This window comes from Opisthorchis viverrini (genome assembly GCF_000715545.1).
Source record: "Opisthorchis viverrini unplaced genomic scaffold opera_v5_81, whole genome shotgun sequence".
Classification (NCBI taxonomy): Eukaryota; Metazoa; Platyhelminthes; class Trematoda; order Opisthorchiida; family Opisthorchiidae; genus Opisthorchis; species Opisthorchis viverrini.
The window spans coordinates 223,618-238,451 of NW_008751736.1; the positions used below are offsets into that span (position 1 = coordinate 223,618).

General features: G+C 46.0%; 2 protein-coding genes across 2 annotated transcripts in view; one reads left to right on the plus strand and one right to left on the minus strand.

The window, feature by feature from the left end:
• Positions 1-14,426, minus strand: part of T265_04689 (hypothetical protein) — a gene marked incomplete at both ends in the record, with an annotated part of 42,328 nt that extends 27,902 nt beyond the window's left edge. Inside the window, 11 exons of the mRNA XM_009169493.1 lie at positions 125-360; positions 1,596-1,699; positions 2,594-2,770; positions 2,859-3,080; positions 5,050-5,386; positions 8,738-8,847; positions 9,024-9,166; positions 10,699-10,936; positions 12,517-12,760; positions 14,157-14,251; positions 14,289-14,426. Of these exons, the coding sequence (XP_009167757.1) occupies positions 125-360; positions 1,596-1,699; positions 2,594-2,770; positions 2,859-3,080; positions 5,050-5,386; positions 8,738-8,847; positions 9,024-9,166; positions 10,699-10,936; positions 12,517-12,760; positions 14,157-14,251; positions 14,289-14,426 (2,044 nt within the window). The remainder of the gene's footprint in view (positions 1-124; positions 361-1,595; positions 1,700-2,593; positions 2,771-2,858; positions 3,081-5,049; positions 5,387-8,737; positions 8,848-9,023; positions 9,167-10,698; positions 10,937-12,516; positions 12,761-14,156; positions 14,252-14,288) is intronic.
• T265_04691 (hypothetical protein) overlaps positions 1-14,834 on the plus strand; it is a gene marked incomplete at both ends in the record, with an annotated part of 42,456 nt that overhangs the window by 19,093 nt on the left and 8,529 nt on the right. The gene's annotated exons all lie outside the window — the stretch shown is intronic.

Consider the following 14,834-nt stretch of genomic DNA (forward strand, 5'->3'; position numbering starts at 1 on the left):
AGGCGACTGAAGTTCGCATTAGAATACTGTGCACACCCACCACCACCATCGCGTAACGAAAACGAAGGAGTGTTTTAGCACACACACACACACACAAGCGGGTGACCGATTTAAATGAACATACTCTGGCCCAGAAAAACGCTCATTGTCGAATCCTGACTACCGTAGTCTGTGGAGGAATGTTTGGCGGCTGCCAATTGAACACAGTCCGGCAGGAGTGCGGAGAGTACTTGACGCAAAAGCCTGAGAAATTCACCACCCTTTCGGGAATGTGTGGAGACAGCATCCGCTTCGCCCATATCCAAACGCGGATCCAAATTGATAAGCCGGATTGAGAGCGAACACCAACGACGAAGAATCCTAAAGCGGGTAGCGAAACAGGGTAGGAGATTGCGATAGATTTGCACACCAAAGTGTATATAAGCGGTCAGCATCTACCAAACTCGCTTCATCCTGATAGGAACCAAATAACAAGCCTACAAAACCTGGGCATACAAGAGTAGAATGAACACAAAATCCGAGCTTGTGTAATAAACGGACTGCCTCGTCAGAACTTCCGCTTTGAGGGGTGAGTTGGAAATAAGGGTCTAGGTATGAATGATAGTGAAAATATTTGAATCAACAACTGGTTTGTTCCAGTTTGAAGGTCAGTGATACGAGGGCACGTCATGCAATGTGACCAGAACAAATACGTTAACGAGAAGACCGTAGCTGCCTGAGGGTAATGTAAAGATTTTTCAGACAGTGATACTGCGCTTCGCGTGCATGTTCCGAGAACCCAAAGTTAGTAGGGCACTAAAGCTGAACGACTTTTCGGAGCTGAGCTAGTGGATCTGCAGTTGACTACTAAATAACAGAGACTGTACGGTACTGCTTTACCCTACTCAGGGCTGTAGCAGTTATCTCACGGGGGTCCATCAAGAGAATAAGAAAAGGGAGTAGGCACAAATCATTCGGATCCGCAGCTAGGTTAAAACAAACAAACTGTGTTAATCACATTAGTCATGGGCACAAGTGTGATCATAAGCCACCTGGTGCATCCGACAATCGATTTTCCCACAAGGAAAAAATGGGTTCCAATTTAGAACAAACACAGGGTGCTGCTTTTCCAGGTTAGACATCATAACCGTTCACTTACAACACCCTTCCGGTTCACAGCTGTCATGAGACCCGAAGGCTGAGGTGCCGTCCGAAGTTGCCCGAGTCTAGACAGGAGCAGTCCAAATGCTGAGGTTGGGTTTGAACCACGGACCTTCCGGTCAGTAAATTCGCGCTCTAACCACTTGATCTCTCTCGCCCTCAACAACAGGGCAACAGGGATGCAACAGCTCTACAATGCTTCTCCGATTTTTAGCATAGACCGGCATTTCAGAAATGCTCCCTCTAACCACTTGGTCCATCTCGCCCTCAACAACAGGGCAACAGGGATGCAACAGCTCTACAATGCTTCTCCGCTTTTTAGCATAGACCGGCATTTCAACAGGAAACGCTCCCGTCTAAAGTGGGACGTGGGGGTGAATATACTGCAGTGAAAAAACCAAAACAATCAGGATGACCTGGGTCAAAGGGGGAGGGCGGTGTAGGACGGTCATTACCTTTCTCGGTCATCGGTGCCAAACAATTCAGGTTTAGTGTCTGGCCTGATCCACTGTCCACCCAATTCCAGGGTCTTGAGCAGGATTTCGAACAAAAGTTCCGTCTGTTGGGAATTGAAGATACGATTTTATCAGATTGAACATGAATGCGGTACGGAATGGGCGTGCGAACTACGAGAATTTCGACTAAGAGTAAACCAATATGGAGGAGTGAATCGATGAGCCGCTTCAACAACGATCTTCTATGAAAGGAAGAATGGTACTAACCGTTCTTCGCCTGTAATTTGATCGGAACGACATGCAAGACAACGAATAGACTGGATAAAAACGCAGTGAAACAGTGTCTCACCTTATTTTGAGAAGGAACAGGGTACTGTAGTATCAGTTCTGTCAGTGACTCAATAATATTCTGTAGAATAAAAAAAGAAGCTGCAATATCAAACACATAACGATGAAATGTGCATCAGGTTGAAATAAACAGTGGGTAATCTGGAAGCGCACGGAAGCATTCAGGGAAAAAGGAGTAGTATGGGAGGATACGCAAGCGTGACAGCTCTACCGAGCACAGAATTCGTCGTGACCTACGATTCGAAATTGACAGATAATCATGACATTGCAACACCTCAGTCAATGGTTAGTGCAACATACACGAACTTCGCAACTATCAATTTGTGGGATCGTCAGTGTGCTGGCAAATTAGGTCTCTTCGTAGCGAGAAGAGGTTAGTGAATAACTACCAGTCGATAAACGCACAAAACCACACAACCGGTCAACAGTGAATATTGAGCGAAAGAACAAGAACAAACATTGCATTATTGTGCCGTTTGCCGGCGTACTGTCATGTCAAACATTAACGGGGACCCAGAGAAGTTGGATTAGTAAAAAAAATTCCAGGTACAGTGACCGGTTTTCTCCATCAGACCTGAATTCTGGCCCATATGTTGATCAGTTATTCAGTGAAAATTGGATGGAATGCAGAATCAAAAGTGCCTACTTACCAGACTCTGTGGTGCATCGGGAGACCCGGCCGGCAGATCATTAGATCTGTTGTCAAGCGCTCCAAGGCAACCGGGAGTGAGGAGATGGCAAGTGCAACAAAGTACCTGTTCTAAGACGGTTACGGATTTTGAACGCGCCGGTCTCTTTCCCATTGATGGTGACCGGATGACACCCAGCTGCAAGCGGAACAAGAGAATAGTGAGGAGCGCTATGCAGCAGTGGTCTGGGGAGTACCAGCTGCGGTGAACATGAAATCCTACCCACCTGTTGACCGTTCTTATCCTCGTCAGATGTGAGCACAGTTCTCGCCGACTCCAAAACTAGACGGATGCAATCTGTCCATATGCGATCTACCGGTTGCGCTGGTAAACAGGCGGTTGGGAATCTCGAGTTGCGAGCGAAAGCATGACCACAAATCAGTCTCATCCAGTGGAGTAACGCCACCACAAGCGGATAGCTATTGTGAACGAGAAAATCCGAATCGGCCTGCAAACAGGGTACTGAAGAAGAGAAACAAAGTAGATTGGCATTCTTTACTATCACCTAGGTAAATTGGGCGAGCGCACAATCGTACAAAGGGGAGGAACACTCGAGAAGTTGTGGACGATCCCATACACGGTTCGTTTCCCTTTACATGAGTTACACGCCACTGAGATGCAGAGATAGCAGCTCCTATCAGAAGTGTGCCAAGTCTCCCGTTCCACACCAAGCATTTGGCACATGCATGTGGTGATAGACCTCAGAACTTCAGTGAGAGAAATAAAACAGCTGACTAATGGTGACGATGAACTCGGCTTTACGTAACACCCTTTCAGTGCCGCCCGAAGGAAACTCAAAGGCTGCGATACCGCCAGGTCGCCTAAGCCTATACAGGGGAAGTCGATACAGGTCGGTAAATTCGCGGCTTGACCACTGAGCCACATCGACCCCTATACACAGTGAAATAAACAACATTACCAAACAGAGCGAAACTGAACTAACTCAGTTCCCAAAACCATACATTGAAGACACATGAGGCAGAAAATTATCCGTGCTGGTGTAAATTATCATTTCGAAATGGTCACTGAATAATTCAATGACTGACTTGCAGATATACTTCGCTGGAGAGATCATCTGCAGAAACCGACTAAAGGGGATCGCCTCTGCAGAGAAGGGAGTTCAAAGTTGACAAGCGACCAGCTGGAAGTCACCTCTCAAGAGGGAGACAGTCATTAAAAGTTTATTATCGGATTTGGGATTCTGTAAGGAGAAAAACAATCTGCTGAAGGGGTGAATGTTAGCACACTGCCGACCTTTTCCAAAACCTGGATGCAGCAGTCAGGCCATACGTCACTCACACACAGGGAGAAGCAAGGGTGCGTACATTCTGGGAAGATGTCACCACACGCCAAAAGCTTTTCATCCTTACTGAGACTAACATCGTGGAGCTAAATAGGATCGATAAGGTAACCTTTTGTTCAGCCAATTTAGACTATCGAACGCTAAATCGGCTAGTATCGCCAGCCGATAAATTTGGAATTGGAAGGTACGATACCTGATATACCCAGTCTTCCATTACGTAAGGCAATCCAACTATAGATGAACATCCAGATTACTTCTCGTGGCTCATAGCCGTTATGTGACCTGAAGGCGCCGGAGCTGAAATACCGTCAGATTGCCCATAAACAAGAGCAGTCGAAAAGGTTGGAACCTCGAGTCGGCAATATGCGCCCCGATCACAAAGCCAACAGAAATCGTCCGACAATTACCAAACCACGGATTCGAGTGTTTTTACAGAGATGTGACCAGTTTTAGAAAATCCCAACATGGTATCGACATCCAAATTGAGAGCCATCGGGCGGATAAATACAATTCTTACAAACCAGAAGGTCGTCAGGAAGACAGACAGATGGTTATGAAACTTGATAAACCAATTGCCTATTCACTCATCATCATCATCATTGTCAGCCGTAATAACCGCGTACTCGTCGTACAGTGGTTGTAGATGCCAAAGTTGCGTTCACTGATGAGTTGGGGGGGTGTAGGTAGGTAGGTGCGCATTGGAGGCGGGAGACGATAAATTGGTGCACAAAATCCAGCACTGTCAGTGGGCTGTCAAGTGGGGGAAGCTATGCATTGAAGGCAATAGCTTAGATACACGAGCGCCATTGAGGGGGCGGCTGGGCCATGTCTGACAATGTCTCCAACCATTGGTATGGACCGTCTCGGGATCCCCACCCAGGCAATGACCAGCGCAGCTGCGTTTGCTGGTAACGGCTTTTATACTTCGCTGCCAAGTCATTGTTTGACCACCTCTGGCTCTCTTCCACCCTTCACGTGGTTGTGCGAAAAGAGCCCTTCGAGGAAGTCGGTCGACTGGCGTACACAGCACGTGGCCAAGCCAGCGCAACCTATGCACTGTGATCAGTTCATCTATCGAGGGTGAGTTATTTCTCCCGAATACCATTCGACGTACTTCAGCAGTCCTAATCCGGTGTTCCCACCAGATTCGGGCAATGCTCCGAAGACATCGATGGTCAAACACTGAAAGTCTTTTGACGTCCTCGGCGCGCAGCGGCCAGGTTTCTGATCCATATAGTAATATGGAGCGCACCGCAGCATTGTAAACTCGACCCTTGACAGAGAAACTGATGTCACGTCTACGCCACAGGTGACGTAGGTTCGCAAAAGCTGCTCTGGCCTTCCCAATCCGGGTGGAACTTTCATCTTTCGTGAGACCACCGGGAGCGATACAGCTGCCCAGGTAAACAAGTTTGTCTACTAGCTCGATCGATTCATCCGCAAGCATTAGGCTAGGGTTCGAGCCCACGCAATCTCGCAGTAGCACTTTACACTTTGCAGGTTTGAAGCGCATGCCGAACCGTGAGGCAAAATTATTTAGATCATTTAATATTGTTTACATTACCACGAGGTCAGATCCAAGAAGATATCTGTGAGCAAACTCCTTGCGAGCACATCGACCTCACAGGCATTAGAGGCTGGTAGGCTGGCTGGTCACATCAATGACGAAGTTGAAGGGGAAAGGTGAGAGAGGACAGTCCTGTCGGACAACACTTGATGTGGTGAACTCAGACGAGAGCTTCCTGTAGACCTTCACACGACCGCGGGAGTTGGCGTACAGCGCCTTAATGGGGGTCAAGAATTTATGGGGGACATCTTTGCTTCACAGACACCGCAATAGTGCCTGACGATCCACAAGTTGATAACAGGAGTCAAATAAAGCTCAACATTTCGAAACACGGGTCTACCAGCCGTACTAAAGCGCCAACTAAAGCGGACCCGGTAGGGGAGAGAGGGAAGGAATACTGGGATCTGAGTTGCTGTAACGAAGCTGTCGTTTAGGTGAATCGTCAGTGTACACATTGGATTTCAATTTCCAGTGAAGCCACCAGTAACTCGAATGAATCAAGATCATTTGTCCATCCACCAGTATCCAATAATATGTCAACTGAGAATCCGTAAGAGAAGTAAGGGTGGATACGGAAGCACTTGAGAATCCTCCATCTTCAACACATATCCATCTATCACATGACCATCTCATGTTGGTTAGCATCGGGGGAGAAAGAATACACGAAAGGTGAGTAGCGTAAGAACCGAACACACAGCACTCACCGTGGTCCAACAGCTTCAGATTCAAGTTAGCGCCTTGAAAAAGGCAGTTGAAAACATGCTGCGTCAGTTCCAATGCCTCAAAATTACCCTCGTATGCATTGCCATCGCTAAGCTTATACCGATGCAGTTGGGCTAGAAAGGGGATGCAGAAAACTTTGATCATGAATATTTGATAGTCTAGATTAGAAATGGGTAAAAACAAAGCTTCACGCATACATAAATTTCACACAACACGCAATGTCCCCAAAGCATTCCTCTGCATTTTGACGCTACATTCTAATAAACTTTCCTGGATCAGCACGCCCTGTGAGCATATAATTCCACGATTTGGGATACTAATACAACCTGGGAACAACCAAAAGAACCATCGAGTTGAGGTGGTCGTCTAATGGAGAGATGGACAGCTCAAAAGTTGCGAACACACATCTACAAGGTTGCTTTGGAGAGAGAGTCTCAACGAACATTTGTCCCCTGAGTGAAGTCAATCTATAATGGAAAGCCGAGAAGCACTGTACAGCTGTCTCAATCTTTCTTTGAACCACCATCTCCAGGAAGTTTCCAACCCATAATCTGCCATCTAGCAATTTGAACACTCAATCGTTCGGTTGAGTAACCGAGCAGCAATGTCGTTAGCTTGTAGTGAGAAAGGACATAGTGCCACTCAATCACGGAAACCATATCACGTGATCACGTAGTGACCAGTTCCTCGAGTGAAGATTTTTCAGATAAAGTTTCATTCATTTTGTGAGATTATTCTTTCTCTGAGCTACTTACACATTGATGGTAGTGTGAGTGGATTTGATCATTTTCAGTGATGAATGCAACATCTGACTTCAGCGAGATACACTTATATGCAAACTAATTTGATTTTTCGAGAGACTCGCCTGGAACCCAGCTGAACCTCTCGGTTTTGATGTTTCCAGGCAACTGAATATGCTGCACCAGGCCGCCTTATGTTTCAGTCACTACAATATTCGAGGTACCGCGATACATATATATTTTCGTAATGCACTACTCATAAGGTTGCTGAAAACCCCGCGATAGCCTACGACCGGTTTCGCCCTTCTTGGGGCTCATCAGGTAGGCGCAGTCCTCGGGTTTCCCCCAACCTTATGTTCTACTTGAAACCAAAGTGCACGAAATTAGCGAATATACACTAATTTGCAAAAAACATTTTGGTTTTTCGAGAGACTCAACTGGAACCCAACTGATTCTCTCGTTTTGTGATGTTTTTAAGCAGCAACTTTATGAGTATTGCATTACGTGTATCGCGATTTCTCAAATATCGTAGCAACTGGAACATGAGGCGGCCTGGTGCACCACATTCAGTTGCTTGGAAACATCACGAACGACAGATTCAGCTTGGTTCCAGGTGAGTCTCTCGCAAAACCAAATTTGTTTGCAAATGAGTGTATTTCGCTGATTTCGTGCAATTTGGTTTCAAGTAGAACATAAGGTTGACGGAAACTCGGAAACTGCGCCTTCCTGATGAGCCCCAAGAAGGGCAAATCTGTTCGTGGGCTGTCGCGGAGTTTTCAGCAACCTTATGAGTGGTGCATTATAAAGATTGACTTCTTTTATGGAAAGGAATCTCTATCGAAATTCCCCGATCTCCTTACACCAGACATGGAGAGAATTGTTGAATGAGCCGTCAGATGGAACCGGCGATGTACTAATGAAAGCAAAACCCCTACAGTTTACCAGACAAGCTCGGAACAACCGAAAACTTTGGAAAACAATTATTCACACTTACGATCGCCCAGCGGGGCACTGATACTCAGGTACCGGCCCAGTAGATTAGCCAGAAACGGAGAAATAAACTGAAAAATAGCGGGAAAAAGCAATTTAGCATAGTGTACAAAAAACAAAGCATTTCCAACAATCATCTCCTCGAGTCACTCGAGGAGTGAACGCACTTAGAATCGGATGCATTGAAATACAGGCTGTGAAAATAGGCTTCATTCAGGTCAGTGAGAGACTTGCGTGAACAGCCAATCATTGACAAAGTTATAGCGGTCAACCACATAATTTAGAAGCTTAGACTGTTAAGCTCGTAGGTACATTCATAGATTCAAAAGAAATAACCCGGTCAACTGAGTTTATTGTTAAAATTAGATAATCGTTCAGTTGCAACACTCTTTTGGTGTCTGGCTGTCATGCCTACCAAAGGAAGCACGAGGGCTGGGATACTGCCAGGTTGCCCAAGCATAGACGGGAAAGGTCGAGATGCAGAGGTGGGTTTGAACCACTGAGCCATCTCGTCCCCCATTGTTGTGCAATCACTGATTACACAACTTGTAAACGCCGGTAGATGTTGTGTCAGGACGGGATGGGGTGGGGGGAGCAAGTGGAAAACCTTACCGGTTGGGGATATTTCGAAATATTCCGGGCAGGATGTCATGGGCGATGACAAACATATTACACACAAGGATGCTGATCTAAATCAGCAAACCCAGCATCGCCCTTTCTCTCAACTTGCCTTCTAACTTGAGTCCGGGATAGTTCACTGATTGAGGGGCGAGTCTACTGACCGGAAGGTTCGTGGTTCGGCTTTAGCATCTCGACTGCTTCTGTCTAAGCTTCGGTAACATGGCATTAGCTCAGCCCTCGTGCTTCCACCAAGAAGCATAGCAACTGGACACTGAAAACGATACTACAGCTGAACGATCGGCACCTTTATTAGTGTTTACCAACTCTCAATTGTTGCAACTTATTGGTCGATTGTTTAGGTCAGCGGAGGCATGACTGGCAGGACGTTGGGAATTATGATGATCCGCACCACATTCTTTTCCAATCACGTACGTGACAAAAACTTACCCGTTTAAAACCTTCATCCAACAACTCTCCCGGTAGTCGGCAGATAAAATGCCACCAAGCACGAAGTCGAACTTCGGCGTGTTCCAGACTGGTCGGAAAGACTCGTAGCAAGTCGAACAGTTGATTCATCATGTTTGCATGAGCTGAGGGCAAGCAATCAAACATACTCATTAGAAGTATAAAGCCTGAAGCATAGTGCTATGAGATGATCCAACGAATCGATAGCATAACGCATGCAATCAGTCCCTTCTGAAGAGAACATCTGAACGAGTCTGTTGAGTGGTTAGGTTTTCCCAAAGTGATATCGTTTTGGGACTAGTTTACCAGTGAAACGTATTCTAAAAGATCAACTAAGAGGACGGTCTCCCCCCCCCCGGGAACAGTCCATCTGAAACTGATAACTGCAATAAGGCGCACGTCCGAGGGTAACATAAAACCGACGAAGAAGCCAAAAACGTGTCAAAGTCGATCAAGATCACAGCCTGGCAGCTAGACAGCGAAGAGCCATTAATACAATGCCCTCAACTGAACTGAGACTGATCATCTGGAATACAATCATAGCAGAGGACGGGTAAAGAAATAGCATACGTGAACCGCCTTTTACTCCCTCAACCGCGAATTTGCGATGGAAATAGGAGTGCGATATTATTCACCCCACTCCGATAGCAGGCGCTTGCAAGAGACAGTTGACAAGCTTGAAACTACAGACTGGAAGCAGGGCCTGGGAAATCGTTGAAGGGATAGGTGAAATTATTGGTTCATGTTTAGTCAGGCCTGTTCTGTTCGGTCGAACACATCGGGTGATTTCACGCTGATTCATGGACTTTTCCACCGTTTCACATCTGTTAGTTGAAAAACACTAAGTAGAACGGTAACTAAGTTGTCAGGACAGCACTCATTACAGAATAGAGTGGAACGTTCGACCCCCACACATACAGGGGCGAGGAGCGCATCGAGGCATGAGAGTTCCCCACAATTAAGTGCATACTGGCGAAAGCGTGCTAGGTTAAAGAGCTTCTCTACTTGGGAGAACGCACCACTCACAAGGTTGCTGAAAACTCTCCGACAGGGCACCACCGATTTTGTCTTGGGGCTCATTCCCCGAATCTCCGTCAACCACATACGCTCTACTTCTCAGTCTAAACGAACAATTGAGATAGAACGTACCACTAAGTTTCTCGTCTACATTTTCCTAGTGGGCTAGGTGAAATTGGTGTAGAACAATTAAGCCAACCATAGGAACGATCGCCCTAGTAGATTTTACGGATTATCCACGATGGATAAGGTAGACTAGCGCGTCCCGACCTATTATCCTATTCTAGCCCATTCATGCGCCAAATGCCACATTTCGGCACTTTGCGTAGAAAGCTAGGATAACTTTGGATAACTTTGATAACTTGGATAACTTTGAGTCAGGTCAGTGCTTTCAGGAGATACCAGTTCACTGACCTAAGAGCCAGGATGATGAGAATGGGGATTGAAAGTCTGACAGCCTGCACACCCGAATAAAAACCAAATGGTGCCGGAAAAATCTATTATACTTAAGCCCTAAAAAACTAAATTTTCTTCCGTGAAATTGACTCGTCACCATACGCTCAACGAAAGACATTTGCAATGAGACAGTGTCACGGAACTGCGCAAACAGAACACAAAGTATCGCCAAAGATAAGCTCACTTTGTGTTGGGAGATCACACTGAGGTAGAGCATCAGTCAGCTTGACCAATGTACGGAGAGCGAAAATCGCCGGTTGGCCAAGACGCGGACTGTTCTCCTTTTCTTCTCCATCATTCAACGCTGAAGGGGGTGTGTTCGTGACGGAGGCCGGAAACCTCATAGCCTGCGTCAGAATGTTTAGGATTGTCTGAAATCGTTCCTCTTTCTCAGCAAGCTTCGAAAAATGGAAGTGAGAATTCTAGAGGTCATAGTGTACGACCGATGGTTACAAAACTGTCATACCAAGCAAAGATATGGTCTTATTTACAATCCGTCGACCTGAGCTGAGTTAGAAGCTCTGATGCGAGACTTAGCTGTGATGGAATTCGCTGCACTTAATTCGAACAGCTGTGAGCAGAGTAGATGAACATCAGACAGAGCAACGGTAGAAAATCCCGCGCCAGGAAACTGAACCTGACGGTATGCAGTCGGGATGGCAGTGAAAAGCAGTACCATCATAACTAAAGAACTAACAAACTTGTTAAAAAAAGGCCAAGTTAGGAAGTTTCAGAATCTCATTACTTGCTTGGTCGACATGCAAGGCTCCAGAAGCATGGACCAGATGAGGTCCAAAACGAATCCACCAATATAACACTAAAGGTAAGTGTATTGCTCCCACTTAGCACCACAGTCACAAAAGCTAGTAGTCCAGAGTGACAACGCCAAACAAGTCCTCAAATAGGGCAACAATAACGAGTGGAATACCCCATGATGTTCACCCTAATGTAAGCCTATGAATATGAGCAAAAGCTCTGACGAGTTTGCATTAAAACGCCAATTGAAACAGGAGTTGAACATGAGCTGAGTTGAAGATCAACAAACGTCAAGCAACTTGTTAGGAGAGAAGGTTCCTGAGATCTCGCCGTGTGCCAGAGTCAAACGTTCGACATGAGACATATCCTTGTTCATCCTGTCACTCCGAAATGTGGGGGCTGCTTTGAAGTAAACCACATAAATAATCCTCATATCTTAATAATAGTGATCACAATAATGGTTCAACTGTAGCACCCTTTCGGTGCCTAGCTGCACGCAACCTGAAGGAAGCACGAAGGCTGAGATACTGCCAGTTTGCCCAAGCCTAAACAGGGGCAGTGGAGACGCAGAAAGCGGGTTCGAACCGAGGACCTTTCGATCGGTAATTTCAGGCCTTAACCAATGAGCTCATGTCAAGTTGAAAGGGTCACCTGCTACCTGACTGTAACTGACTTAAAGGACACTCATAGTGGATCCATACCAGGATTAAAAAAGTTAAATTGATGCCGAACTGTATCCGCTGCAGTGTAGCAGATTCTGGAGAACTGGTCAGGTGCCTCAGATGACAGCATCGTCTAAATAATATTTGAAGGACTTCACTCAGGTCCAAGCCTAAGATACTGCTAAGCATGGCACGAACGTTAAGTCTCCGAGTGAGCCTACTGAAGAGGTGCTAAACCCCTGGGCCTGTACCGATTTACACCCCACGCTGAGGTGAAACAAGTCTGAAAGAAGTGCTATCCAAAGATGATGCCTCAGAAAAAAACTTGAAAAACGCCAATCGCTGAACAAAACGGAGTTTAAAGTGTCTTAGTGAACATACCCGTGGGAACAGTACCAAAAGATTCTTCAATATGGTCAAAAGTTGACACGGCGCACGTGGCAGCACAAACAGAAGGATACCCAACGTTTTCTTTGAAAAAAAAGACAGAAAGGGAAAATGGAAGGAGGGTATGAGCAATATAACCAAAGAACTCGCAGTGAGGTCAGATTCGGGTGAAATAAATGTGGACAAGCAGCACTTACAGCGACTGAAAGTTTGGATGCCTCTTCGAACGAGGGCAGGACGGCGTCGGTGCTATGCAATTTATCCATGGAGCTATGTCTGGTGATCTCGTGGACTGCTTCCGCCAACTGGTCTAGGACCGGAAGGTAGGTACTTGGAGCCAGCTTAACCAGTAACAGCCCAAAAGTGGTTAGCCGCACAACGATTTTTAACGTCGATACGGATGGTGTGGACAGGAAGTTGGACAAGCACAATGCCAGTAATCTGTGTGGTGGGAATGCAAAAAGGAGAGATGAACTTATGGAACGAGAAATATGGAGGAACATCCTGTAGTGCAGTGTTCCCCGTCAGCAAAGACTTTTTCTGGCGGAAAAGATACTCCACTCCAGTAACAGGTCCTACTTTAGAAGTTTCAGTGATCTGCCACCACTCTTTGGATGGTTTTAAACGAGACGACCGACGCAAGGTGATCAGCATGAGCTGTCACTAATACCAAACACTCTTATTAAAAACATTTCGTTATCAAGTCTCCTATTTCGTCCAGTTAACCTCAAACTGATAGCGTTCGGGTGCCATCTAAGGGCTTCCCTCAAAGGTAATGCTCTTCCCAGATGTGACCAGCCAAAGGATGACCATATTATCAGTCGTGGTTGTAAAGGCCAGGGTTCCCTCGAACACCGAGGGAACAGGCATGTGAGTTACTGAATTCATGAAGCCTTCAATGAACGGAATGGATAGACTGTCACCAGTAAGACATTCGTGGTCGTAGCGGGTTCTTGTTTTCTTTGTGTGGAACGCTTTGAAAGAATCACAGCGACGGTCTGAATATACCAACCCTCTCATCGAAATTCCCCTGACTGAATCAACAGCAGACCGCGCATCAGTCAATTAGTTTCGACTGCGATCGACGAAAACACACTCTAAGTGACAAACCAAAACACATTGGGGGGCGTTGTGTTGGTTCCACAGGTATTCGGACAAAAATACAAAGCTACACTCGTTTACTGTATACTTCTTTCTCTGAAGGTTACCCAAATGGGCCAGCAAAGTGGCATCTTCCGGAGGGGGATGTCTTCTCTGAGGTGAACAGAGACACTAGAGATCACCGACAGCAACACTCAAGCGACAGTCTTAATGCGGGTACACTAATCAGTGTGCGCATTATTGCCTCTTTTCCGATTGCAAAAACCGGCAGACTAGAGTTGCATGTATCTCAATGTTAGCTACCAGGTGATGATGAAACACAAGTGGATAGAATCTCCTCAATACTTTGAATTTCTTAATGAGCACATTTCTAGATCAGTTCGATACGTGGCCAGACCATCGTTCAGCTGTAGCACCCTTTCGGTGCCTAAACTGCCATGCCACCCGAAGCAAGCATGAGGGCTGGGATACTGCCAGGTTGTCTAAGCGTAGACAAGGGAAGTCGAGAGGCGGAGGTCGGGTTCGAACCACGGACCTTCCGGTCAGTAAACTCGCGCTCTAACCACTTGGGCCATCTCGCCCCCCTATGTGGCCGGGGCAGGGTTTCGATCCATTCAAGTAAGTTCAAGCAAGTGACTTCATCCTCAAGTTAGTCAATCATAAATTTTTTCCCTAATTTTTCGAACCGCGTTACATGATGTGGAAATGGATAGGATGATAATATTTTAAAACTCACTTAGAATATAGGGGTTGAGCAAGAAAATCACAGGATGCCTCCAAAGGTTTGTCAAACTCATAGGACGGTATCAAAATATCACACAAACCATCAAGCTGGAAGTTGACGTGAAAGTTGAAAACATGTACATACGAGCTTTTCGCGTGTCGAAATCAGAGAGAGTAACTCTGACCAACTCAAAAATTTGACAGCATAAGTCCAACACTGTGGATTTCGACGTGTTCGCATAAGTTCATACAGCAAATGGCATAGATTTTCCCAGTGTTCCATAGAAAAGTTGGTTGACGACCTTGAAGGAAAATGAGCACCACAATGAATTTGCCTACAAAAATCCCCGTTCCTGAAGGAGGCTGAGCAGGTGGAGTACATTTTGCGGGTCATAACTTGCTGTTCTGTTCACAAACTGAAGAGCACCCGAGTCACCCAACAGGAAGGCTTCCAACAACGACGGTGACAATCTGCCTGCTGGCCCAGACTCCAAAACTCTAGTAAAGAAATTATGTATCTGAAGTAAAATGCACTCACTTTGTCAAATGTTTCACTGATTCTGACACAACTGAAGCTGTTGGAGACCCCCTCAGATAGGTCGATATTACCGAATTCATGAGTCAACTAAAAGTAAAGACAGGCGAATGTAAAACATCGAGTAGTAACGTGATGACACTAAACGTTCGGAAG